Source organism: Colletotrichum navitas, assembly GCF_030913465.1.
Source record: "Colletotrichum navitas strain CBS 125086 chromosome Unknown LY79scaffold_15, whole genome shotgun sequence".
Lineage (NCBI taxonomy): Eukaryota > Fungi > Ascomycota > Sordariomycetes > Glomerellales > Glomerellaceae > Colletotrichum > Colletotrichum navitas.
Window position 1 is genome coordinate 272,213 of NW_026850561.1, and position 25,844 is coordinate 298,056.

Genomic DNA, 25,844 nt, shown 5'->3' on the forward strand with positions numbered 1-25,844 from the left:
CTCTTGAATGTGATATCGAAGCAATGAAGCAATTGATGCAGAGATGGAACGAAGGGCCGTGATGGTCGTGCCGGGTGGTCAAGTATTCATATGTTGAGCTAGGTGGGGGGGTTATGACGGGAAGGGGAGGGACCTGGAGGATTCAGGAGAAGAAGACGCCTCGAGAAGCCAAGCCAAGGCTCGACTCCCCTCTTCTCCTGATGTGGCGCAGTTGGTTCTTTCCCTCTGCAATTCGGATGCTGATGCCAATTTTATGCGCGCGTCAGCAACTGGCAGGTGCCAGATCTGGCATCCTGGTTCGCAAGCAATCGAAATGACGTAGACTGACTCAGCCGGGGTACCTGATATATGGTAGGTCCAGGTATGTATCCGTAGTATTAGTGCCTACCTAGTAGTGGGGGTGCTTGGGTACCGGTACCTATGTGGTACGTGCAGGATGACCTACCTACCTACCTAGTCCAAGAGCTACCCCGCCATCTGCTTCCCTCTGGAGCTCCACCAAACCCCCCAAGGACGAGCTGTCAGGAGGGGAAAGTGCCCCGCAGGTGCTGGTGCCGGAAACAAGGTACCCAAGACCCTGGGAAGGATAATCGATGGTGCTCAAATGGCAAAGTGCTCGCTATTGTTCCCGCTACCCATCCTACGGGCCCGACAAACACGTCCTGTTCCCATATGCACGTAAAGTAAGGGTGATCGATATCTACAAACGGTACCATGCCCAATCGTCTTGGCCATTCTCCCGTTCTACCGGTTGTTGCTTTCCGCCTGTTGCCGCCAGATATGTGTATCACCGAGGCTCATCGAGCTGTCGGATGCTGCCGGCGTCGTGTTTGCGGGCCGGTTGGGCCTTTCCGTATCGGGCCCACTTTCCTCGTCGTCTTCCTCGTCCTCATGGAATGAAGGAGGATCCTGATAGATCCAGGGCCCTTCGAGACTGTAAATCCGTTAGCAACAAAACTTTTCAGTTCGTGAATGGCGGCCAAGCATACCGTGAAGTCAGGCTGGGATTCACAAAAGTCATGCCCTTCTCCTTGTCCTCGTCGACCGTACTGCCCCGTCTCAACAGACCCTGTGCCGGCCTGGGCCCCTCGAAATCCTCATCCGCCACGGCCTCGTCGTCCTCCACATATATCTCAGCTCGTATACTCCGCAGCGATATGTATCGCGTCAGGGGATCGAAGCGCCGCTGGAAGTAGACGCTATACCAGATTGTGAAGGCGACAAGCGGCAGGACAGCCACAGCCTGCACGAAAGCCAGCTGCAAGGCCATGATGCTGGACAGTACAACCTGCGTAATGAAAAGACCGAGTACAATTCGGTAGCTGATGATCCGCCATGCACCACCCGTCGCGTGTTGTGGCTGGTCCATGGCGTACAAGAGCTGGTACTTGTACGTGAAGTAGCCGAGGATGAAGTATACGATGCCCACCGTCAGGATCCGATACCCGTATTCAAGAGTGCTATACACGAGACATAGCATGAAGACGAGCAGCGCCGTGGGGAGATAGAAGCCGTAGCTGAAAACCGTCGGCCGCATGATCTCGGCGAAGTCCCTAGGCGTCTTGGCCCCCATGCGATAGATCGGATAGAGCACGACGCTGCCGACTTGCAGAAGCCTGAAGGGAAACAGGCCAACACCTTGGAGCAAGATGAAATTGGTGTAGAAAACGGCCAACTCCCGGATCTGCTCTGCAATCGTGTTCGTCAACGTCGCCGGGCTACTCCATACGTCTTTGATCTGCTTGAACAGACTGGTGACGGTGAATGCCGCATTCGAAGTAGCAAAGACAACAAAAATGTTGAAGAACGTGAAGAAGAAGTTTTTGGACACTATCGAGAGCTCCACGTCGCCCTTGGAGATCATGCCTTGCTCGTACGAGAGGTACTCGTAGAGGTACGGCACAGCGACGTTGAGCAGCGAGACGAGGAGCGTTGGCAAGCCTGTCTCGATCAAGGCACGCAACGTCGGCCATTCGTCCAAGAACGCAACCAGTGACGGGAACCACGTTCTGAAGTTGCAAATGCTCAGTAGACTGGCGATGGAGGCAACGATTGCCAACCATACAACTGAGAGGAAGGCAACGAAAATAGTGATGGTCCAAGACCGAAGGCGCCGTACTCCGCGGGGCGTGTATGTGTTGGCCCACATCACATCCGATGGCGACGGCGCGGGCTTGGTCAGAAGCTGTCCCGGTCGTGGGTCGATGCGAGCCTGGATCGCCATTTGACACGCGGCAATCGAGTCCATGGTGACAAAAGCTAGATCGGTCGCTGCGTAGTCCTTCTTTCTGGCGTCGCGAATCTTTTCATCGAGCCGGCGTAGCTTCTCCTCATAGTAGTCGATGGCATCTACCTTGCGGTTCTGGAGTTTCAGGAAGCCGTACCAGATCCTTACCTTGGGACGAGGTCTCTCGACTAACTCAGGGTTGATACGGTTGTGGCCCAGCAGGCTGCCGTTCTCCCCAGCCTCCTCGTCAACTTCATCCTCCCTAGGCTCCAGGACGGACGGTTCAGCCTGCGGGTCGCGTAAGCGCTGCACAGACTTGGGAAGAGCAGCCTGTTTTCCAAGGTAGACGCTCCAAGTTTCCTCCAACTGAGCCAGCACCCGCGCCCGTTGCTCGACCAAGGAATCGAGTTCTCTCCAGTCTCGGCACAAGCTAACGTTTTCCACCTGCCCAATCTCAAGCTTTTCGATGAGCTTCTTAAGCTTGTCTTCGCAGCGCAGGCTCCGCGGAATACCCGTTAAACGGAATGTTCGGTCCGTGATGGTAGACTGGGTTCCTAGGTACTCTTGACGGATATGTATCACTCTGAACGTGGCCTTGTTTAAGATGTAGAGAACAAGACCCGTGAAGAAGTAGACAAACACCAGGTATGCCCAGAGACCGTCGTTTTCGCTGTCGAAGCTCTTGTCGCCATCGTCGGGTTTATCTTTGCGCTTCTTAACTGGGAACTTGAGGTTGACGGGTAGCAGAACAACGTAGGCAAAAAAAGCCAAGATGGCGAGGGTCCGGATTGCCATCTTGAAGAAAGAAAGGAACTATTCCGGTTAGTGAAGCCCACTCAATCAGCAGGGAAGCTTGCAACTTACGACAAAGGCGTCGAGACCAGCAGAGGCGAGGACCTGTTCCTCCGTCACGCGATACAGAGCGGGAATCCATCCGAAGAAGGTATTCGGCAGGGCAGGCAAGCCGATACTAGGATCAATTCGGCGCTTGCGCGCGGCGTACAAGGTCGGCCATCGCGGACGCAATATGCAGAAGGTGACAAAGGCCGAGATGCCAAGGATCAGGGATAGGCCGAGCTGGACATAGACATCACGGTTGGTAGTAGGTTTGATGGCGTTTTCGCCTTTGCAGAATTCAGGGTCGTGTTCGAAGAGTAGTGCGTCCATTTCGAGTGCAGCATGTCCTTGAGCTGCGGTCCGGCGTGTGTGAAGCGACTTCTGTTGGGTCGCGAGCCGTCGGTTTCGATCTGAAGATGCGACGCGACAAGACTTGAAGGGGAGTTGAGCTCTAGGTACACTTCATGCACGAGGCTGGTCTCCACTTTCATCCGAACCTGTGACGTGATGATGCGTGGACGATGCGACTGAAGAGTGCACCGCCACATATGAAAGTTGTGGCTGGAGTCATCCAGCCACGTACTGCTGCTTACCAGAAACCCCTGCTGAACTGCCACTGTGAAATGCATGGTGTCAGTAATCAACCCCAGCCTGTAATAGTCGCTGATCAACGCTCTCGAGTTTGATTTTAGCACTCTTCGTAGGCGGCGATGGACAAGCTCGACAAGAATTAGCAAACTGATTCACTGGTTGAAGATTATCTAAACGGACCACTTATCCCGTGTCCTGATACCGTTGTCTGTCGGTAACTAAACTACCGGAAATGACCCACTTCCCGGTGGTATTGCTTCGGGCCGTGACGGAAGATCCACGCTGCGGTCACAAGACCTCAGCTGGGGAGGCTTTCCAGGTGCAAGCCACGTGCACTTCTCATCCAGCCTATCATCGCTCGAGGCGGCGCTGCCATGGTGGATTAAATCTAGGAGTAGGACTGAACGCATGTGAAATGGCCTTGCAGCAACAGGAATGACACAGCCACCCAGCGCTCTGGCCCGGGCGTACAGCTGAGATACAGATAAGGGAGTTCGCCGAAAGGCTTCGCCGTGAGACAGCTCAGCCTCTGCCAGAAACCGTTGATGGGATAGAGAGCATTATGAAATTAATCCCTCGAGGGCAGTTTACAAATAGCAACGACACCTCGGACTGCGAGGTTAAGACGATCGGGAGATTCCGCCCTGTCTGCGTAGAGTTCAGGGGTATCATGTATGCCCATCAAAGACTTGCGCACTGACGAGTCGTAGTTTCATAGCTGTGCCCATGTTGTATCTAACATTATCGATGATTCGTCGAGGGGTGGTGGGTGCAGACGATGTCACCAAATGTTGGATCGAGAGTACTGCTTTTCGAGGTCGGGAGGTTGGACACAAAAGATCAAAGTAGCCGGCCGCCCTCAGTGGCTGGCTGCACCGACTTGCTCAACGCCACTCACTGCCCCTCCCCCCCTGTTTGCAGTTGGATTGACTACGCAGTAGACAGACATGACGCCCCCCCCACACAAAGGCCAAAGGCGAGTGGGAAACGACGATGGGAACCATTTCCACATGTGCATCGGCAGATCCGGGGTCTGCAAAGAACAACCTTCTTCAAGACTCGGTCGGGAACAAGTTACAGTGGCACAGTGCGTGCGGGCGGACTAACACGCCGTGCCAAGGAGACCGAGCCGAAACAATGCGCATACCTCTCTACATATCTGGTGCCAAATTGCGGCCCGGCAAGGGACGAGTAACAGGAAACGCGCGGGCATCTCAGATGGAAGAGGCAGGGAGCAAAAGCGGGGAGGAGGCTTCCAGCCAAGTCGCTCTGGGCCGAACCTTGCGCGTCGATGAACTTTGCTGAAGTCTTGGTGTGGCTAGGCTATCGTCTTTGTTATCGACGGGTCTGGATTGGGCTTTGCCGGCGTCAATCAGCCTACATTCGGCGGGCACCTCCCTCCTCTTCCTCTTGTTCTCTTTATCACCTGCTCTTCAAAAGCGCAGCAATGTCCGGGGGATGGCGAGGGCATTCCTAGTTCTACTCCCGTAGCTGCACATGCATGCCCGGCCCCATCCTGCCTTGACTGGTCTTACTGTTGTCGCGTTCTTAGCTTAATTTCCCACCGAGCAGGATCTTTCTTCCCTGCCACTTTCCATTCCGTAGCGTCCCTCCTTCCCGGCCACATTTGATTCCATTCCTCCTCCCCCGCTGGTCCCGGCCTTCATTACCGGCACTCTGGGATTGGCAGTACATACATAGTACATCCAGTCTTGTCTTCATCTGTCCAAGGACGTGGCTCTCGGAGGTTTATGGTGGTCTTTTCTTTTTTTCGCCTTCTGCGTCACGGCTTGCGTCGGCCCACACAGCCAACTTCCTAATCAATCCAGTCAATCAGTCAATTACTCGGGCAAGTAAGCACAGCAGCCAGAAGGAGGTCCACACGACCACTTGGAAAGAGGAAGAAAAGAAAAGAAAAGAAAGATAAGGAAAAGAAGCGAAGGATAAAAAATAATCGTACCGGTTCCGTTCCCGCCCCGGATTCGCTTCGCCAATTGAACCACGAAAATCGACAATTTCCAATCCAATCCGCTGCTCCATCATCGAACCCCTCCATGCTCCTCACTTGCACCAGCTGACTTCCCGACTACCACAACGATCGACCGCCATTGAGCAACCGGGGTGTGCTACATACAATCAAAATGGCCGACGCAGCAGTGACTGTTGGCCGTACGGGCGACTACGTCCTCATTTCCAAGCCCAAGAAAGGCATTGCCTACGTCGAAGCCCGATTCAAGGAAGACAAAATCGTATGTGATGCTCTTGCGAAGCTCCGACTCACGAGCATCTTCCCCATCCTGTCGACACCCCGCTCACACGTCAGGTAATCAGCCCTCGCACACCGACAGGGGCTGCCAACTGGTTCGTCTTTCTCCAATGGCACCCCCATCGCTTCATGGTCTAACCTTCAGCAGCTCCTCTCCAGGCTCGAACAGGAATGGAGTCCGCCCAAGCTCAGAGACGACACCGTCATCTCCCTCGAAACAGACCTTTTGAAAGAACCCGTTTGTAAGTATCGCCTATTTCTACGTGGGGTCACAGCATGCTGACCAAATCCTAGTCCATAAAGGTGTTCCCGGCGACATGTTCCATTCTCTCCGCGTTGTCGAGTTTCAGGGTCTTGACCCGACTACCCGGGTCGTCTCCATTCGCGATGTTGCTATTAAAGTCAACCTGTACGGTCGCACCCCGGAGTCGCCATCCTCGTCTGATGATGAGTTTGTGACCATGCCGCCCAACTCCACACTCGACGGCCTCTGGGAACTGTGAGAATGCCTGCTCCTCTTACAACATGCTTATACATTTCTAACCGAGTGAACCTTTCAGATGTTGATCCTGACCCCGACACAGCTTGGTTACCGACTGTGCTGTTCAATCCCAGCTTTTCTCTCTGATGCACAGCCTCGGTGAAGCTTGCCCGCAACGACGTAGCACGGGGGCGCGTGAGGGTCTTTCTACGACGACGCTCTTCTCCATGATCTGATGCCAAAAGAAACAGGAGACGACACCCATGGCCCCCGCATTATTGTTCTAGCAAGCTATGTTGGAGATATTGCCTCTGCTCGGCGCTTCCTCAACATCATCGCTAATGCCAAAACGCGCCACATGCACCAGTCGAGTCGCAAATTAGGCACGGCCACCAACGCCGTCGCCAGCCTCATTGAGAACCATACACTCAGTGATACCAGGGGCTATGCCATACAACGTCGGTCTTGCGTCCTTTTGGTGTTGATAAATGTCTGCTGACTGAAAAATTGTAGTTCTCAAGACCCGATTCAAGCCCTTTGCCGAATACACGGTCAAGATCGAGAGTGAATTTTGGTCTCGGACCGAGAATCCCGACTCTTGACCGGCTGCGGACAGAAAGCAGCGCCTAAATTCGGTCCGACTCATAAACCAGCACCATCTCCAGGGCTCGGGAATCATGATGACTTGGAAGAAAGTACTCCTTGTGCAAAGGAATTTCAGTAGGAGGAACCTAAACACAGAGATAGCAAACTTCTCTAAACAAGCCCATTTCTATCGACGGGTAATCTCGGTCAAAGCAATAGAAATGCATGACTTGATGCATCTGAGCGTATTTTTAGCAATTTAACCCAAACTCAATGCTTTCTGACTCCATTTCCCCGGGTTCTAGATGCGACGTTTCTTTTCTCATACACCACGTTTACTCTTGGTGATCAAGTTTTTACAGTTCTCTATGGCGCATATATACACAGTGTCATTTAACCAACTCCGACCACTATATTCTTAATATCCGCTGGAAGCATTTGCTGCATTAATAACTAAAAGCATCCAGGATCACAACCCATTCTCCTAAAATCAGACTAGACAAAACATGGCATATTTGAGAAATACTCAAGTTCCATCTGCTTTCCGTTGATGGTGATACCGATTCCCGAAGGCTTCCTTAATGGTTCCTAGCTTATACATGCCCTTCCTCGGAGGAAGGAGGCAGGTAAACCATTATAGGCCTGACCGAGTAGGCCAACAGCAGTCAACGTGAGGTGACGCGCGGCCCTTTGACTTTCTCACAGGCCCAGGTGAGACTATCCGAGTTTTTGACAACCCAACCGAGAGTAAAGTTTTCTGCATGGCCATTTCCATACTCCGTTACTTGGGTCCAAAGTAGAGTGCACACGAGTCAGGCCTGTCTTATACCGGAACACCTTAGGCTTCGGTTCCTGCAGGCCTGTGGGATATGGCCCAGTCCAGGATGGCCGTCCCCAGGCCGTTGCGTCGTCTATATATACGATGTACATATATATACATACAAAAGCTAACCTTAAATCAAAAGGTTAATAGTATTCGTCCGGGCAGCAGCCAGCCTCTGTCGTCGAGGACGTCGCTGCTCACCTGGATCACATTGGCGGCGGTGCTTCACGAAACGCAGCGCAAGAGAGATGGCGACACGGTCGATGTAATCGACTGAGTCGTGCGAGAAGCGGCGATGGACTTTCACAACATTTGTCTGTTCATTACGCCTAGCCGGCTCTTAGCTCTATAACCGACGGCAATACATTAAATTTCCTTGACAAACCCAACCTCAACCACCCTGTCCATGGCCAGCCTGAGGTTAGCGATTTTGGCCCGGGTGTTGTCCCTGATCCACAAGAACGTGCCCAGGGTGATCCTCCTCAGGATGCTTGTGCCCGTCCTGATTTTCATCTGCCCCTTGCCGACGATGTACAAGACCTTGTGGGCATACGCTCGGTCCATCTTCGCCAGCTCCGCCGCCAGCTTGCCGTCCTTCAGCTCGGGCGCGCCGTCCGCGTCGTCCAACGTTGTCGTGGTCTCCTGCTCGCTGGCGGCCGCCGCCTTCGCGGTCGCCTGCCTGACTACGAACATGCGCACCTGCTCGTACACCAGTGCACCCAGGTCCGGGCTGACTACCTCGTCCATGAAGCCGTGGCGCACGACGAGGCGGTAGCAGCCCGGGATGTTGGCGAAGCGCGAGATGTGGTAGCGCTCGCTGTCCGGGACGGTGGGCGCCTCGACGGGGTGCAGGTGAAAGAAGACGGACACGTCCGGAAGTGCGCCGAGCTTGGAGGCGAAGTGGGTGAAGACGCTGGGTGTCTGGATGCCCGTCTTGTCGAAGAAGATGCCAAATCCGACGACGGGGGAGAGCACGTTGCCGCCCCAGCGCTGGGTGAGCGCCAGCAGGCCGTCACTGTTCTTGGTGAGGAGGGCGCTGGGCTTGAAGCGGTCTTCGGCCTCGGCGCGCCATTGGTTCTCCTTGCCGAAGCGCCAGAGAAGGAACATGCCGGCCATGAGGGCCGAAATCATGAGCGTGAACCAAGCACCGTCAGGGACCTTATTAAGAGCCGAGGAGAGGTAGAGGCCGTCGAGCGTGGCGAAGGTCAAGGCCGGAAGGCCGATGAGCCAGACCGGCAGGCCCCAGACGAGGATGGCGACCAACGTGACCATGAGGGTGTCGAAGAAGGTAACGAAGATGACGCAGACGCCGTACGCGTGGCCGAGGCTGGTCGTGTTGTTGTACACCACAGTGATGAGGATCGTCCCGAGCATTAGGAGCCAGTTGAGGAGGGGGACGTAGACTTGTCCGTGGAAAGTTTCCGAAGTGTGAACAACCTTCATCTGGGGACAGTAAGAGAGCTTCATGATTTGGCTCGAGAGCTGCAGAGGTGTTAGCATTTGGCTGCTGGCATTGCGTTTGAAAGGTAGGCGGTTCCACAACTAACCTGGAACGTTGCCGTGATGATGGCCTGCGAAGCGACGATGGCGGCCAGGATGGCCAGGATCAAACTAGGATACAGCATGCCTGGGGGGACTGTGTTGAAGAAGGGGTTGGTGAATTTCTCGGGCATGAGGGCCAGATGCGCAGCCTGGCCGCTATACGCGAGAATGAGACAGGGATAGGTCCACAGCAGCCAGCTCATCTGCACGGCGCGCATGCTAAAGGCACCCAGGTCGGCAAACAGCGCCTCGACACCGGTGAAGCAGAGCAGCACGCCGCCGAGCATCTTCCAACCCTCCGTCTTCCGCTCCATGAAGAAGTGGATAGCATAGTAGGGGCTGAAGGCCTTGAGGACAGTGTGGTCGTACTTGACGAGGTTATAGATGCCGAAGCCCCCGTTGAAGCCAAGCCAGATGATGACGATAGGCGCAAAGCTGCTAGCAAGCTTGGTAGTCCCGAAAGGCTGGACGAGGAAAAGCAGGAAGAGGATGCCGCACGACGTGCCGACGATTGTCGAGTTGCTGATGTCGGGCTTGACGACCGAAAGACCTTGGATGGCGCCCAAGACTGACTGCGCGGGGGTCAGGATACCGTCGGCTAGGACCATGGACACTGCGAGGACTCCGATGGTCTTGAGGAAGCCTCTGGTGATTTTGCTCTTCTCGATGACAGAGCGGATGCCGCGGGTCACAGGGCGCACGTCCTGGGTGTTTTTGCGCTCCATGCGGACCGTGGCTTCCTCGCGGGGGTCGAACTTGGTGATGTTTGCCTTGTAATTGGTCAGCACAATGTGCGTGTCGTAAGGGGAGAAGGGCTCCCCGTCATATATCGGATACTTACATATCGGGTCAGAAGGGAATAACAGGAAAAGGTGCCGCCCTCGCCTTCGTTGTCGGCGTGCAAGACGATGAAGACGTACTTTAGCGTGACCATGAGGGTGAGGGACCAGATGATGAGAGATAGGACCTGGGTGAGGTCGTTCTTGTTGGGAATGTCCACGAAGGTGGACGAGAAGACGTAAAGGGGACTGGAAGTCAATCAGCACACCAATCTTTCAACCACGGCTCGAGTCTAGTGTCGGAGCTCACCTCGTCCCGATATCACCGTAGATAACACCAATTGACTGATATGCGAGCCTGAGGGGGGTTGAGGATGTCAGCGAGCCCAAAACATTGTTAACAACATGGGGGGAGGGCCGCAAACGTACCACATCAGGGTTGTGCCGGTAAAGACCTGCTTCTTTCTACCATCGTCGCGGCGCCAGTCGTTGCCACTCTCGTCCGCGTCGGCGGTAGACTCCATTGTGAGAACGCGGGAGAGACGGTGCGAGCCGACGCGGCGGAGGTCACGGCTCGAGTAGATGCCGCCGGCGACACCAGCGCCGGAGCTGGAGCCGACATCAGGACGTTTCCATTGCGGGTAATCGTCGATGGTCGAGTCCGACTTGTGTCTGTTGAGCTTCTCCTCGATTGTGATCCTGTTCACGGTGGGGTGCGACGCAGCCGTTTGGTCGTCCATACCAGGCGGGCGGATCAACACCTTTGAAAAGGGATGTTTGGGTACTGCGCCGGTGTGGGTGCAACCAGTGAAAATGTAGATGCAAGAACGGGGTGCTATGAACAGGTCAAAAACCGAGAGGTAGGAGGGAATGTAAAGGGCGATCACAAGGACGAGGAGCTTAGTTATGTCTGTGCTGGCAAGACAGCGGAGGGTGGGTTGACTTCTTTATGTCTTGGGCATTTGGAATTGGAACCGTCCAGACTAGTACCCTACCCTAATCTCAAGATAAACCTGTCTCAAGAGAAACGACAGTGGGGGTTGATTGAAGGACCTTGGGGACCTGGACCAGGCGGTCAGAAGCGACTTTGGCTAACTAAGAGATGGCGTAAGATGCCTTTACACGCATCCCTGAGGCTGCGGCAAACGCGATCTCTATCTCGCCGAGTTAGTGCGGAAAACGCCAACGCCACCACGACATGCAGGGAGACAAGAAAGTGGGCATGGCCGTAAACCCAGCCCCTCGTTACTTCGGGGTCTTCCGGCAGTGGACGCCATGTGGCAGTGCAGCTTTTGTTTTTTTCTTTGCATATGACATGCCATGCAGGTATGGATACCCATCTGCACGACTGGGATCATGGTGCTTATCAGACTCGGACTCTGGTTACAGAATCTTGACTGTCACAGGCTCGATATCTAGGCTTGTCCTGTAAGAGAGGGGCTAACGGCCCACGAGTACGGGTAGGCTCGCACTTATTCGGGTTTGAGGTATGCGAGTGTGTGCGCGCGCCGGGTGGGAGACACGCCGGAAGGAAGCAGACTAATTACTACTACGTGGTAGGGTGAGTAACGAGCGCCCGCTGGATGCCGAAATGGTGGCGACGGGGAATGATTTCTGCTGGGGGTGTGGGTAGGGGTAACTAGAGTAAAGTAGTGGTAAACGAGCGGGAGCCCGGGAGGGCACAAAGGGACATAGGGACCATTGGCCAGGAGGACGAGGCTACCCCCTGTCAAGACGCTGGGTTCGTTGGAGAATCTTGAGCAAAAACAGGAAGGAATCGAAGAAAAGACGGGTGCGCTGACTGCATCTGTGAAGCCTAAGGTAAAATAGAAACAGACAGCGTTGACGGGGTCGTTCGAATTGTTGCCTCTGTCTTGAATTCCTCGAGGAGCCTCCTCTCTCTCTCTCTTATTCGACCGAGGAAACCCGCGCCGACTTAGTGGTCTGATCTGGGATGGTTACACACGCGGACTATTTGGCCTCCTGTGGACGGGCATGGTTTGGTCGCCGGGGGATGGTGGGATAGAGGATTCCTGCACCTTCTGCCCCTTTCGCGCACACCGCACACGCTGTATGAAGATGCGGGCGTTGACGGCGATCTGTGGAGAGAACAGAGGAGGGTATGTTTGTGCTCGAGAGGATCGAGATAATGCCTCAATATCCTACCGACTAGTCATATGCCGTTCTTTGCCGTTATTGGACGGGGCAGTGCCTAGTTCTGCGAGGGGATTGGTTGTAAAGACGAGACGGAAGACAAGAGGGGAAAGTGAAGCCGAACAACAAAGATAGAGGGAGAGTACCGGTAAGAGAGAGAGGGGGAGAGAGTGAGAGGAAGAGAGGAAGAGAGGAGGAGGAGGAGGAGGAGGGGAAGGGGGAGGGGAAGGAGGAGGCAGCCCGTCACAGTCTGCTGCAGAGTGCAAGTGCGTGTATTCCTCCGCTGTTGGAGACAACAAGAAATGAACCCGTATGTACGTACCTAAACTACCTCGACCTTCCCTACTCACTCAGGTACCCTACTTGGGAAGTGAGGAGGCAGGTGCTACCGGTATGTAGCTACCCCTGCAATCCCCGGAGACGCACAGACGTCGACTCCACTTTGACGCCGTGTTTGGATTGTTTAGCGCTGCTAAGCTTCTGCTAGCGCATGCCAAGGTTGCCGCATTCATTCCCTTAACAATTTCTCTGTTCTTGCCTATCCGCCCTTAGAAAACGCGACCTTTGCCTCACCACTTTTTTTTTCTAAAGCGTCATTTCCCTTCTCCGCTGTCTCAGAACTTTGTAGGTATATTATGAGTTATTTTTTGGCCGTCGCTGCACAGATGGTCGCATTGGGCTGCCAAGACATGGATCACTTTCTCGTGCCAACACCGGGGTAGGGAAAACTTTTTTTTTCTTTCCTTCTTCCTCTGTCTCTCTTTCCTTTCCGTTCCCTTTCCTTTTGCATATCCACAACTGCGTGCAGCTGCTATGTTTTTTCAATGCTACTGCTCTCTTCAATGCGCAATGTCAGGAGCCATGACTGGGAATCCGACAATTGGGCCTTGACTACCTAATCACTGGACTGCCGCCCTTGTCGATGAGCACTTGTCTTGTCTCCGTTGATTTGACTTGATGGGGCCACGTGCGATACGGTCTGGCCCAGACTGTTCTGTTGGAACTCACCGAGCTTATGAGGGGTCTTGCCAACGGCCCGGGAGAAGGTATCTGTGATGTGTCCCACGCTCGCCTATTTAGTCCCAGACTAGGACCATAGAGGGGGGGTTCCCTTTGGAAGATAAATATCGCCTCCCGTGTTAGTGATACACTACCAGAGACCTCGATCTGTGATTTGAACCCCCCGGCCCCCAGGCTTGAACACTGCTCGAATTTCTTGAAGCGGTTCTCTGCCCGGAGGACGTTGTTCCTAACAAAAAAAAAAAAGATGTGCTTTGTTATTCCCCTTCTTTTTTACGTTCTTGTTTATACTATTTTACCTGCTTCAATCCGTCTCAAGCGCCTACCTAGTTGTGCCATGCCTATCTTGGCGAGTCCAACGGACGCGCGAATCCACACCCCCCCTCCTCCTCTGAGATGGGACGGGTTTCGGTCTGCATATTCTGCAGCCGCCTCTCTAAGACGTCATGACCATCTTGGTCCATCTGATCGATGGCCTAGGCCGACCCGTTCGTCTTGTGCTCCCCCACGACGGCCGTGCCATCCGCTTCGCTGACGGCAAAGTTCCACCCGAACTCGTCGGCGAGCTTGCCGAGCTGGATGCCCTTGAGCGTCGACAGCAGCCTCAGGCAGAGGTCGCCCGCCTCCTCCTGGCTCTCGGGGATGTACGTTACAGTCTCCTCGCCCGCCTTGGCGCTGCTGACGCGCTCGTGGGCGCCCGCCGCCGTGAGGGACTGCGGCGACGACGAGTCGATCCGGCGCGTGATGGATCGGATCGGCACCAACGCCGCCGCCGTGCCGGCCGCCATGACCTCGGAGAAGGTGGGGAGCTCGCTGTACTTGATCTACGCGGGCGGTCGGGTCAGTCAAGATGTGCCAACAGGGGCTCTCTCTCTCTCTCTTTCTCTACTTGTCTCTCGCCGCCGGACTTACCACTCGCTTCTCTACCTTCCAGCCGAAGCTGCGGGCAATTTCTTGGATGCTGTCGCTCGTCACGCTGTCGATGACGCACTTGGAGTCCGGCACCACGAGCGTGACGTCGTCGCCGTCCCTCCGGACGCCGATGAAGCCGCTCGTGCTGAACTCGTCAATGTCCTCGTGCCGGACGCTGTCGAGGTGCAGCGTGATGTCGTAGCCCTGGGCGCGGGCGCGGTCGCTGAAGCGCATCACGGGCGCGTAGTTGCCGCCCACCTTGGCATGGCCGGTGCCGTTGGGCGCGGCGCGGTCAAAGTCGTCGAGGATGAGGCACTTGACCGGGTGGCTCCCGTGGTAGGTGCCGGTGGGGATGACGAAGACGGCGAAGAGGTACTCCTCGGGCGCGCTCAGGCCGAGCTGGGCCGAGGAGCCGTACAGCTGGGGGCGGATGTACATGGCGGCGCCCGTCTCGTGGGGCGGGACGAAGCCGGCGTTGAGGGAGACGGCGGCCTTGCACGCGGCGAGGAAGAGCTCCTCGGGGACGCGGGGCATGGAAACGACGTCGGCCGAGTGCTGCATGCGCACGGCGTTCTTGTCCGGGCGGAAGATGTTGATAGTCTTGTCGCCGGGTGCACGGAACGCCTTGAGGCCTTCGTACGCCTGCTGGCCGTAGTTGAGGGCCGGCGCCATGCCGTGGATGCGCATGAAGGGGTCGGCGACGAACTTGAGGGGCGTCCATTTGCCGGTCGCGACGGAGTAGCTGGACTCGATGTGGCCGTTGACTGGAGAAGAGAGACGCAGTTAGTCGTGCGGTTTTGAAAGAAGAGGGTGGGTGGGCAGCAGCAGCAGCAGCAGTTGCTGCTGTAGCTCGCTGGAAGCGTCACGGACGGAGGCTCACCTTCGCGAACCTTGAAGCCGACATTGGACCAGTCAATGGTGGTAACCGGAGGGGGCGGGAAGGCTGCCATTGTGAATATCGTGTGCGGGTTCGGTCGGTCAAAGGTCGGTTGTGTGTAGTTGGTGGTTCTGAACGTCAATTGACTTTAGTTTTCTCTGTCTGGATCTCACGTAATGCCGCTCTGATATTTTCCCCCTCTCTCTTTGGTTGACTCACCTGGGGGAGGGAGTCAATTCCCACTTCGTCCTCAGAAAGTTTTGGAGGGGCGCCGATTGCGGGACTGCGGGGTGACTGTGCCTGAGTCCGCTGTACAATAGGTCCAGTCAAGCCTCGTTCATTGGCTGATTGCTTACTAAGGCGTCGAAACATCCCTGTCCGCCTCCGTCTGCCGGAGCTTGAAGGGCGCGAGGACGACATGGAGACAAGAGGCCCCGGCATGACGTCGCGTGTGTTATTGGCTAGCTAGTCAATTGACGATGCGAGGGTTGTTGGTTTTTGAAAATGCAAAGAAAGAAGCTTTTGGTGTAGGTTTATCAGGCACGGATAGAAGAAGTAGAGACAGAGGAACGTAAGTTTCCGAAATGCGCGGCATCGGCGTGGAATGGGACATCATCCATCCATCCATCCACCCGTTGGATAGAACGACACGCCTACTAGCCCGGCGGAATTCCACCAGCTCCTTGCAACCCTGAACAGGGTAGCTTTGTCCCACAATCGCTGGGTCAGGCAGCCAGCGTGTTCATCTTCGGCGGAGCGGCCCGGATGACGGGACAACCGTAGCAATGTGGACCCCGGACCCAAGAGTGTGACGGAAAGAGACAAGGACAGGAGTAGGATTCAAACCTCTGCTTCTGAGAGAAGCCGAGAGCTGAGGACAGAGGGCACGCGAGCCAACCAAGGCCTTCACACACGGGTCTCCCGTGTCTAGCGGGGCTCGTAATTTGGAACTTGGCCCGTCCGGCCAGGTTCTTGGTTTTCAGCATGGAACAATACTGTCGGAGATGACTCTCGAGTAGTGCGGCCTACCTCTCGGAGATGTTGGCAATAGACACGATGGAAGACGGAGATGGAGAGATCTGATATGTCATCAGAGGCTTGAATGGTGGACACTGCACTGCATTGGCCTCCGAGTGGGTCCTCCCCATGCCTGGCATGCCATCCGGGCTGCTCGTTCATCTCTTCGTCTGCCGCCTGCGGGGGCAGCTTTGCGGCCTCGGTTTATGCCGCTGTGAACAGGACTCATCACTCTATTATAGGTTTTCCATCAGATTGGAACAGAGGTGTTGGATGTCTCTTTGCAAGACGCACTTGTTGGCGTCAAGTGATATTAGATGTAAAAATATTCCTTTTTAGGTACAAGTTATCGATGGCATGATACCTCTTTTTGATACCAAGCTACGCGCTGTCTAGTCTTTGACTTGCCATATCTCGCCGCCACTATAAATATACAAGATGCCCTTTCTCGGCATCCGACTTATGGCCCATTGTTACATACGGTAAAAGGCCAAAGGAAAGCAAAACGCAAGCTCAAAGTTTGGTAATAATACAAGGAAGTAGGGGAGGGGTATGTTCTGATTGGGTACTGGGAGCATGCAATCCGTCTTTCCGGGGGGTATCAGCATTCAATCGTCACAAGCTTTCACGTTGAGTTCTGCAGCAGCCGGTAGCAGGCGAACAAAACTAGAGCGTTTAGGACTCGTGCGGTTTTGCAGTACCGAAAACGGATGGGATGGAGGAGGGAAAAAGGGAAAAGAAAAAACAAGATGCAAGAAAGGGGGGCCGAATGCAAACGGAACGGAACAAGATGAAAAAGAAATACCAATAAAAAAAAAGACATTAGGAAATATTTCCTTTAAACGAGGGTTCGCTCCTCGATGCGTGGTGGTGCATGCCAATCAATGCAATAGTCGTCACTGTTTCCTCAAAAAATACCCGCGCCTTCCTGGATCCTTCGCCGACAAAAGACCAAGATGACAAGAAAAGGAGACCGAACGAAACCCTGGCTTCGTGTTTTATACGCCATCACACTCCATCTCTCCACCTTGTACTGACCCACCGCAGTATCATCTGCCTCGTGTTATGGCCAGGTCAACATCAATTGTAATGTGCAGAGCCAAACGCTGAAAACTCCAGGTCACAGCATAGCAGGGACTGTTTGAATTGCTCAAAGAACTGTACTTCAAACTCTCCACGGGTGACCTCTTATTGGGTCGTGGCGAGCTTCTGGAGCGCAAGTAAAACACCTGTCCGATCATTAGCATCATTGCACAACTCTGGGTCATCAGAACTCGACTTACCGCTCACACCCTGGGTCAGGGTGAAGCCCGCCTCGGTGTTGCGGCTGTGCAAGCTGACCGTAACGACGTCCTGAACCACCTTTTCACTACCAAGCGCGTTGGCCCACTTGAACACCTTCTCGTCCTCGCGTCCGTCTCCCACCACCATGAGGAAATCAACAGGACTCTGATGCTCCGTGTCGGGCTGCATGTGGATGCGAAGGTCGTCAAAGATCTTCTCGGCCGCAGTGCTCTTGGTCCAGTCGATGGGCTCAACGACGATGGAGCCGTCTAGGGGGATGGCGTGGACGCGCTGCTCCTCGCAGGCATCGTTGACGTGGCTGGCACAGTCAGAAGCCTGGCGAGCCGCAGACTCGTAGTCTTCGGCGCTCTTGTAGTGGAAGATCAGGCTGCACCGGCGCTCCTCGATCTCGGCACCAGGAGTGCGCTCAAGGTAATATGTCATGATCGACTTGACCGACTCCTTCCAGCTCGAGATCTGCTCCTTGTCGGCCATCTCTTGCCATGTGTTTTTGCCACAATCCTTGAGGAAGCAACCATTTTCGGCAATGAGACCCAAGTTGGGGACCCGGCGGAACAGTCGGTCAAGCTCTTCGGGACGGCGGCCGGACATGATATAAACGGTGTTGCGCTCGTCGAGCAATAACTCATTGAGCACATCCAGCGTGCGCTGCTACAGTTAGCATCTTTGGTACACAGGGGAAACCCGCGAGCATCCTTACCTGAGGACTGACGGGAATGATCTGGTTCATCGGGCCCCAGCTAACCAAGGTTCCTTCGTAGTCGAGGATGAACAGCCGGCGGTTGCTGCCCTTGTATCTCGAGGCCAGGGAGTGGATATTGAGGCGCGGAACAGAGGTCTGGTCGTGCTTGTGCTGCTCGTCGTACACGCGGTCCAAACGGGACAAAAACTCGCTGAACCAGTGCGAACCGGTGTGGTGCATGACGGCCGAGTACAAAGCGCCCCAACGACGCTCCTTCTCCTCATTGCCCATCTCGAGGGCCTTCTTGATGGCGTCGGCGCATTGGCGGTAGTCCCAAGGGTTGACTGCGAGCTCATTGCCACCGAAAAGCGAGGATGTGCCGGTAAACTCGGAAAGGATCAGGGAGCCGTGCTTCTTCTCGGGGAAGACCTCGCCGTCCTGGCAGAAGAGGTATTCGTGAGACGTCAGGTTCATGCCCTCACGCTGACTCGTTATCATCAGCGCGTCGGCCATTGTCAGCAGAGCGAGGTACTGAGGGTAGTCGATGTCTTGCTTGAGATAGACAACAGGCTGATAAGCCAGGTTCGCCCACGAGGAGTTGACTCGTGTGACGATGTCGCTAACGGTCGCGTCCAAGTCGGACTTCTCGCTGCTAGACAGCGCCACTTGAATGAGGACGGTCTTATCGCGCCAATCCGGGTTCTTGTTGAGGAACAGCTCGTACGACAGAAGCTTCTGGCGGACGCCGCGGACGTGGTCAAGCTTGTCACGGGCGACGATGAGCTTCTTACCCTGGTAGCGCTCCTTCATGATCTTGACCCAGCTCTTCACGTCGTCGTCGCCACGGTGCTCGCTCAGGCTGACAGGGTCGATGCCAATGGGCAAATTGACGACATCGACGAAGCGGTCCTCCAACTGAAGACCGTCGGTGGTCGCTTCCACGTTCAGCAGTCTGCTGCAGGTCTGGAGGAAGTGGCGGGTGTACTCGTGGATCTGGAAACCAATGAGGTTGGCGCCCAGCATGCCCTCGAGGAGCTGTTTGCGCACAGCGAGACATCTGAAAACCTCGGACGAGGGGAAGGCGACGTGCAGGAAGAAGCCGATCTTAGCTTCGGGCAGCTTCTTGCGGATCATGCCGGGGACGAGCAGCAGATGGTAGTCGTGGACCCAGATGACGTCGCCGCGTTTCCAATTCTTGACAATCTTGTCGGCGAAGGCTTGGTTGACGTTGACGTAGTACTTCCACGAATGGTCCTCGAAGGCCTTGCTCTTGGGGTTGTCGGGGATCTGGTAGTGGAAAACGGGCCACAGGATCTGTTTGCAAAAGTGTGTGTAGTGGCCGTCGAAGTCCTTGTCGGATGTGAAAACGGTGAGCATGTCGTGCTCGGTGGCGAGCCTGTCCTCGATGTCTTGCTTCTGCTGCGAGCCCTCGAGGGCGTCGGTAGGCATACCGAGAGTGCCAACCCAGGTGTATTCGCCAAGCTTGCCGTCGCGGGCAGCGGCCTCGGCGGCGTTGCGCAGGCCGCCGTTGCCCTGGTCGGCGTTCATAATGCGCCAGTTAGCGTGGGCAAAGACGCGGTCGTGGCTGTCGCTTCTAACGAGGGGCCGAGGCTGGGTGACGCCCTGGCGGCCCAATTCCCTGGCCTTCTCGAGTGTGCGACTGTGCTCAGCGATGAGGGCGGGCGGAGGCGAGCTCGCGCGCGACTTGGGCTGGGTTGCCCGAGCACCCCATTTGGGAGATCCCTTGTCGACGGGGGCACCAAGCTTGCGCTCCTCCTCGGGGAATATGCGGAAGCCATCCTCGTTCGTGAATGGGTCCTCGGCGATGGCTTCTTCGGTCGGCGTAATCGGGGGTGTGATGTCACGGATCGGGTTGAAGAGACTCGGCTGGCGATCGGGCTCGGGACGCTGGGCCTTGTCGGTTCTGACGCGGCGCAAAGGGTCTCCTCGTTGGGAGGTACCCGGCAGCGCGAAGTGGACGGTTTTGGGGAGGAATCTAGAGTCGCCACTGTTAGATTGCCGTCTGACAGGGAAGTGCAGCCAGGGTTCGAGGGCATATCACGACCAGTGAAGGACGTAGCTGTTGGCGAAATTTTGCGCAGAGCGGGGTCATGCCGGAAGCTCTTTTCGTGGTCGACCTTGGTGGCAGGGGGCAGGACAAGACAACAGGGAGTGGAACAGGGGCCAGAACTCACAATGATGCGATGAAGACCGTCATCCTGGGCTATTTGGCTACTGTTGAGCCTTCTGTATCGCTTTTGTAAAGAAGAGCAAACAAGTACAAGACAAGAAGCCAACGTTGGGTGGCAGATTCGAGTCTGGAAGACCGAGGAGCGAGGTCGCCAAGACTAAACGAGGTCTGATAATGCAAAGTAGACGAGGATGAAGCAGGTGCTATGAGCAGCTTTTCATAGACCAGAACATGTGGGAGGAGTCGAATGTCGAAAGGGGGGTTGGTTGGATGCAACCTTGTTCAGATTCCGGTGACGGGATCGCTAATGTCAAGGCGACAACGAAAATGGCGAAAGGGAATAAGTGCGAGGCGAGATAATGCTCGTTTGTCGTTGGTCCGGAGAAAGGGGACCAAGTACCTCAGTTTCTCTCTGTGGAGAAAAAAAAAAATGGAGGACGGAGGTAGGACTGAGCGGCGTGATGGAAGGACGACAGCGTGTGGCTGAGGGTGAGTGAGGTATGATTGGATTTATGTGTCTCAGACACAACCCGGAATAAGGCGAGGCCGTCAGTGAGTAAGGTAAGTGGGAAGAGTGTGTGTGGAACAGGGTGAGGTGAGATGTGTGTGGTGTCCGACTGTGGGCAACTTAGCTTAGCTGCTCGGAGCTGTGCTTGTTTGCCTGATTGCTTGGGCGCGCGCGCGTGTTGTTATGTTATGTTGATGTTGCTATTGCCAGGAGCTAGACAAAAAAAGAGTGCCGTCAGCTTGAGCCTTTTCCCCAAGCTCCTTGACCAGGACGAGGGAGCCAGAGTCTGAACCTTGCGTAATTATGTGCAAAGAGGACGGGCGCAGGCGCAGGCACATGCAGGAGCAAAGGAAAATAATAAAGCTTGCAAGGGGAGAGGAAGAATGTATGGTTGGACCACTGGGCGGGCGATGCAGCTGCGAGGCATCGATCGGGCAAGGAGAAGGGTGAGATGATGAATGGAAGAAGAGTCTTGCGGCCGTTGTGCCTTGTGATGTGATTGTTTCCTTCTCCTCTATTCTCGGCCGCTCTTTTTCTCTCTGTTTTTTTCTGTGTTGTTTTCTCGAGAATATTCGAAAGTGGATCTCTCTGCGGTTTTCCGTCCCCTTGGGTGACGATGCGATGCGAGGGGGCAGGGGGGTATGTACGTGTGTGGGATTGAAACGGGATGGAACGGGGTGATGGACTTTTAGTGTGGGTTTATGGTGAATAATTGGGCAGTCAGTGTGGCGCGGGAGGGAGGGACTGTCACTAGGTGAGAAAAAGGCAAAATGTGACCTGGATCGGGGCTGGTAGAGTGTGAGGCGGGGTTGGTTGGGAGGCGACAAGAACGGGCCTGGGCCAGATGATGTGTCCAGAATGGGATGGAAATGGAAATGGAAGACTCGGAATGCAACTGCATGAAAAGCAAGGGAAGACAGGCCACTCAACGAACAAAAACAGGCATTGAGGTACATAAAATAGAGAGAGGGGGGACAGGATGATGGAGAGAAAGAAAACAAAATAAAAATAACATATGAATTGGTGCTTTCACTGTGACGCCATTAATGGGACAACCCACAGCTTTCTCTCATATGTCTTGTCACCCAGGTACGGATACTCACTCACTCACTCACTCATACCCATGGGCCCAAAGGAAAGAACAGAACAAAACGTACCCGAGCTTTTCGTCTTCTTTTCTTCCCCCCTGCGCAACGGCAAGGAATGTCAGTGACGTAATGAGGAAACCGGGTGCACACCCCGAGGCGTCGGCTAGGAAGCTAAACGCGTAACTATGGTTGAATCGACGAGCTAATGCACGCCCGCCCCGAGAACGAACGGGACCGGAGAGGAGGAGAATGGCTGAGAGTCGATGGCACTGGACGTTGAGGCGCTGCCAGATGCAACGAGCCGGCCGAGGCCCCTGCGGTTAGGAGCTAAAGGAGGAGGTTCCCGCTAATATGATGATGATGAACTACCGGCAATTTGATTCGATCGTTTGTTTGGCTGGGGCCCTGTATTCGGCCGCGCAGCTTGCCTGATTGCTTTCTCGATTGCTTGCTTGCCCGGTTTAGATTTTTCTTTTTGTTGGCCTTTTTGTCGGCTTTGCCATAAGTCTTAGGTATTTGAATCAGCTGTCGATGAGGATCTGGTTAGACGTCGGTAGGACGGCCGGCGAATTAGATTCTCACCAGATGGCTGATATCCCTGATCTGCTCTCGATATGTTTCGGATCGAGTCACCGACTCCTTCTCACTTTTTTGGTGTTAATGTCGTTTTAAGTTGGCGCCCAAAGCAAGGTATCCCACGTTGTCGCACGCTCAACGACAGTGAACCGGCGGACTGACTGGGGAAGGGGGTGGAGATGGATGGACAACTGCAGCCCGGGCGGCCGACAGAAAGTGACGGAATCGACGGAGCAGGGGAGGCCAGAAACGGGAGAATAAGAACTGGAGACGCCCGCGCTGTTTGTTGGGCTAGGCCGTGAGATGAACAGAGGCGGAGTGTAAGTAAACGGTGGATACCTTTTAACCTAAACTAGGTAGACTCGGGAGGTTTTGGTCCGCCAAAAGCTTCAACTGTGGGTGTGCTGAATAGCTATTCTGACCTCGTCAAAAGTGACGATGATGTATGGGAGTGGGAAAACTCGCCCGGGATAAATCAAAATCAAGAAGGAGCCAAGGAGCCAAAAGTGCGAGCTGATGTGGGGGACATGGAGACGAGGAACAGGGAGAGATATCGAAGATCGAGGATGGCCCGAGACTTTTTATCTCACCAGCCCAGCCAACTAACTGGATGTGTGATACTGCCTGCACGTACGAAGAAGACGACGACAACGACGACGCGAAAGCGAAGGGCGGCACCCAGTTGTGTGGAGGGGCCGGGATAGAACCAGACGGAGACATGGCCGGGATTATTACGGGCAGGGGGGGGGGGGGGGGGCAGGAATGATGGGAGGGTTTTTTTATTTTATTTTTATTTCTTTGGTTATTTTGGCTCTGTGTTGGTGTATTTTTTGTTTCCCTCTCATTTCCAGGTCGGCATCCCATCTGATCTAGTGCTCCCTCGCTCTCGGCGCAGGCCGCGCAGACAACAGCGGCAAGTAATCGCTCACCTAGAATAATCCAACCCCCCGATGGGGAGGGGAACAGGCACGTACCACCATGCAACGAGCAGAGCTTGGGTCCGGCGAGATTGCAAAGCGAGGTGGGTGAGCCGGGGTCGTCCTCAAGGGTCGCCGTCGTCTCGTCTTGGACAAGCTCAAAAGTGAGAAATGCGACGTCTTGCGGCAAACGGCTTGCTTTGGTGATGGAGGGAGTGCCGCCTTTCCCATTAAAGACGGGGCGTGTAGACAGTGTATCGTTTGAGTTTCCGAGCGGCGCCGCGACTGGATCCCACCCTACGTGCGATCGGGATTTGAAGGAATCATCTCCCTCCCCTCCTGGGCCGCTGCTGCTATGGCTACTACTACTGGGCTGCTTCCGAAGTTAGGTTGCGAAAAGAAAAAGGAAAACATCATCTTCTTGGGGTCTGTACAGTAGCGTGCAGCGTGCAGGGTAAACTGTACAGTGCTCATCGTTCTCGCTGAGACTCGTTGGAGGATGTTGGGCCGACAGGGTTTTTGGGCCTGTCCATCATCCGGCCAAGACACATGCGACAAGGATGCTTCGGGAACAACTGGATAGAGGGCCGCAAGCTTGGGGACGGCGGGCTGAGGCTGGGTTACGGGTGTCCCGTCCAGACACGGAGACAGACCAGACGAGACACGGGTGCCGATGAAGAAAAACTGGGCTGGCGGGTGTCAGCCAGTGAGTGAGTGCAGTGAGTGAGAGAAGGAGAAAAAAAAAGTGACTGATGATGGACTAATCACACTTCGCAAAGCCATGGCCGACATAAGCCGTTCCGTCCCGCGATGACCAGAGAGAGCTCTCCTCCTCTTCGTTGTCTGACACTCCAATGGTCGGCCCGTTTCGCTCATTTATGACCACTTTCTCACTTCGGACACGCTTCTCGCGCCGTCATGACACTGCTCGGTGTCTAGACCAGGACCGGCCCTGGCCTCTACCACCACCAGTGAGCAAGCGACTTATACTACCTACCTGAGGGTCTTGAGTGCTGCTGTTTGGGCGAGTTATCGTGACCTCTCCTCGTCCGCCCCGTTAGCTTCTGAAGGGCCCGAGCAGCATCAACAAAAATGCAACCAGCCCGCCTTGCCGCGCAACCTCTGACTGATACTACATGACATTTATAGATGTACGGATAGATAATATACATCTGAGTTGGTAGGTAGGTAGGTAGACAGGTGAATGTGCCGTTGTTGCAACTGGACAAGTGCCACACGTCGTAAGCCACTCATGTCACAATTGGGCAGACAAGCAGACAGGCAGGCAGGCAGGCGCACCGGTCCCATGAAGGACAGAGGGAGGGAGGGAGGTACTTGCCATCCGGAAATCCAACGTCCATGAGTAGGGCAAGAGCATGTTGTGACGCGAGATAATTAGTCCCTGTACCTGCACCTGCCTAGCTATGGTACCTGTACGTACATTGGGTACCTCGCCCAGGGCGGCATCACGATGATCATGTGGCATCTGCTTCCCTCCTACACCAGCCAGTTTTGTACGATGTACATCGTCGTCGTCCTGTCTTTCGCTCGGCCATATCCCCCTTTCTTACTCCCTGTCTGTAGGCATTGTATCTCCCTTCAGCTTCGCTTCTCTTTCCTCTTCCCTGGCTGAATGAGGGGAAGCGCAAACACTAACACTAAACAACGACACCACCACTACAGCCATTCCCGCCGCCACCACATCCCTCTCGTCGCTCAACGCCAACAAATCATCACAGCCACCACCACAACTTTGAGTGGTTGCTCGAAGAGATTCGGCAAAGGCATCGATCACCGCCCAATGATTGACCGATACCACCATGCTAGTAGCCCGTGCCTTTCTGTCAGATTGCCGCCGCCGCCGACAGCTACCTGGATACCAGAGACGCACGCATGTCCCCGCCTGCACATACGGCTTTCCAGCTTGTACATGCACCTCATCCTACCTGCCCTACCCTGCCACCAACTCACCATAGACTTTGGAATCCGAAAGCATCAGGCTTCGCCTCACGATGAACACCCTCCAAGCCAGTAAGATACTGACAAAGCCTTCCACTCGCAGCCCGTTGCGTGGCCCTCCTCTGGTCATGCGTCCCGCCACGCCTCGCTGACGAACACTCCCAGATACACTACCGCAATCTTGTCTGCTCAACTGTCCGCCGCCGCTTGCCGCGCCTCTGCGTGACAACATACGGTCTAGCTGAACAGACATCCAGCCATTCTTTGTGGCCATTACGTTTGGTTTTCGGTCGTCACTGAAACCACCCTGTACTGCTCCGAAGCTTCGTCCAGAACCAGCACCCGTCGTCAAAGGCTCACCATATCGTCGCCCGCTGTCCTCTTGACCGAATTAACTCGGTGTCTCTATTCTGAGAGCTTGTTCTTTCGCGTCCACGTCGCATTGGGCTGGTGCTATGTCGATCCCTAAATAGCCTCCCGGACAGCCTTCTAAACGACACCACCTCC

At 55.0% G+C, this 25,844-nt stretch overlaps 8 protein-coding genes across 8 annotated transcripts; 3 read left to right on the plus strand and 5 right to left on the minus strand.

The window, feature by feature from the left end:
- Window positions 1–744: 744 nt before the first annotated feature.
- LY79DRAFT_510877 (uncharacterized protein) lies at window positions 745–3,394 on the minus strand (the record flags this gene model as incomplete). Its single annotated transcript, XM_060554205.1, has 3 exons — window positions 745–934; window positions 990–3,040; window positions 3,092–3,394. The coding sequence occupies 3 exons, from the start codon at window positions 3,392–3,394 to the stop codon at window positions 745–747; spliced, it is 2,544 nt and encodes an 847-aa protein (XP_060416542.1).
- A 2,402-nt stretch (window positions 3,395–5,796) lies between these two features.
- On the plus strand, window positions 5,797–6,638 carry LY79DRAFT_510883 (uncharacterized protein; the record flags this gene model as incomplete). The annotated part of the gene is made up of 5 exons (XM_060554206.1): window positions 5,797–5,904; window positions 5,987–6,016; window positions 6,070–6,097; window positions 6,216–6,420; window positions 6,506–6,638. The coding sequence occupies 5 exons, from the start codon at window positions 5,797–5,799 to the stop codon at window positions 6,636–6,638; spliced, it is 504 nt and encodes a 167-aa protein (XP_060416543.1).
- Window positions 6,639–8,176: 1,538 nt separating this feature from the next.
- LY79DRAFT_511075 (potassium uptake protein) lies at window positions 8,177–10,871 on the minus strand (the record flags this gene model as incomplete). Its single annotated transcript, XM_060554222.1, has 5 exons — window positions 8,177–9,292; window positions 9,358–10,122; window positions 10,194–10,380; window positions 10,442–10,489; window positions 10,561–10,871. The coding sequence occupies 5 exons, from the start codon at window positions 10,869–10,871 to the stop codon at window positions 8,177–8,179; spliced, it is 2,427 nt and encodes an 808-aa protein (XP_060416544.1).
- Window positions 10,810–11,776, plus strand: LY79DRAFT_101079 (uncharacterized protein). The gene is made up of 2 exons (XM_060550623.1): window positions 10,810–11,457; window positions 11,521–11,776. Exon 1 carries the CDS (start codon window positions 10,905–10,907, stop codon window positions 11,361–11,363), a length of 459 nt encoding a protein of 152 aa, XP_060416545.1. The 5' UTR covers window positions 10,810–10,904; the 3' UTR covers window positions 11,364–11,457; window positions 11,521–11,776.
- A 1,603-nt stretch (window positions 11,777–13,379) lies between these two features.
- Window positions 13,380–15,488, minus strand: LY79DRAFT_101127 (branched-chain amino acid aminotransferase). The gene is made up of 4 exons (XM_060550625.1): window positions 15,314–15,488; window positions 15,098–15,225; window positions 14,218–14,981; window positions 13,380–14,129 (listed from the first exon to the last, which is right to left on the minus strand). Exons 2-4 carry the CDS (start codon window positions 15,165–15,167, stop codon window positions 13,782–13,784), a joined length of 1,182 nt encoding a protein of 393 aa, XP_060416546.1. The 5' UTR covers window positions 15,168–15,225; window positions 15,314–15,488; the 3' UTR covers window positions 13,380–13,781.
- Window positions 15,489–17,185: 1,697 nt separating this feature from the next.
- LY79DRAFT_101103 (family 20 glycosyltransferase) lies at window positions 17,186–20,426 on the minus strand. The gene is made up of 4 exons (XM_060550624.1): window positions 20,294–20,426; window positions 18,117–20,094; window positions 17,395–18,064; window positions 17,186–17,340 (listed from the first exon to the last, which is right to left on the minus strand). The coding sequence occupies exons 1-4, from the start codon at window positions 20,314–20,316 to the stop codon at window positions 17,300–17,302; spliced, it is 2,712 nt and encodes a 903-aa protein (XP_060416547.1). The 5' UTR covers window positions 20,317–20,426; the 3' UTR covers window positions 17,186–17,299.
- Window positions 20,427–20,886: 460 nt separating this feature from the next.
- LY79DRAFT_101193 (uncharacterized protein) lies at window positions 20,887–22,219 on the minus strand. The gene is made up of 2 exons (XM_060550626.1): window positions 21,955–22,219; window positions 20,887–21,829 (listed from the first exon to the last, which is right to left on the minus strand). Exon 2 carries the CDS (start codon window positions 21,751–21,753, stop codon window positions 20,998–21,000), a length of 756 nt encoding a protein of 251 aa, XP_060416548.1. The 5' UTR covers window positions 21,754–21,829; window positions 21,955–22,219; the 3' UTR covers window positions 20,887–20,997.
- Window positions 22,220–24,932: 2,713 nt separating this feature from the next.
- Window positions 24,933–25,779, plus strand: LY79DRAFT_101239 (uncharacterized protein). Its single transcript, XM_060550627.1, has 2 exons — window positions 24,933–25,409; window positions 25,503–25,779. Exons 1-2 carry the CDS (start codon window positions 25,012–25,014, stop codon window positions 25,561–25,563), a joined length of 459 nt encoding a protein of 152 aa, XP_060416549.1. The 5' UTR covers window positions 24,933–25,011; the 3' UTR covers window positions 25,564–25,779.
- The last annotated feature ends 65 nt before the right edge of the window (window positions 25,780–25,844 follow it).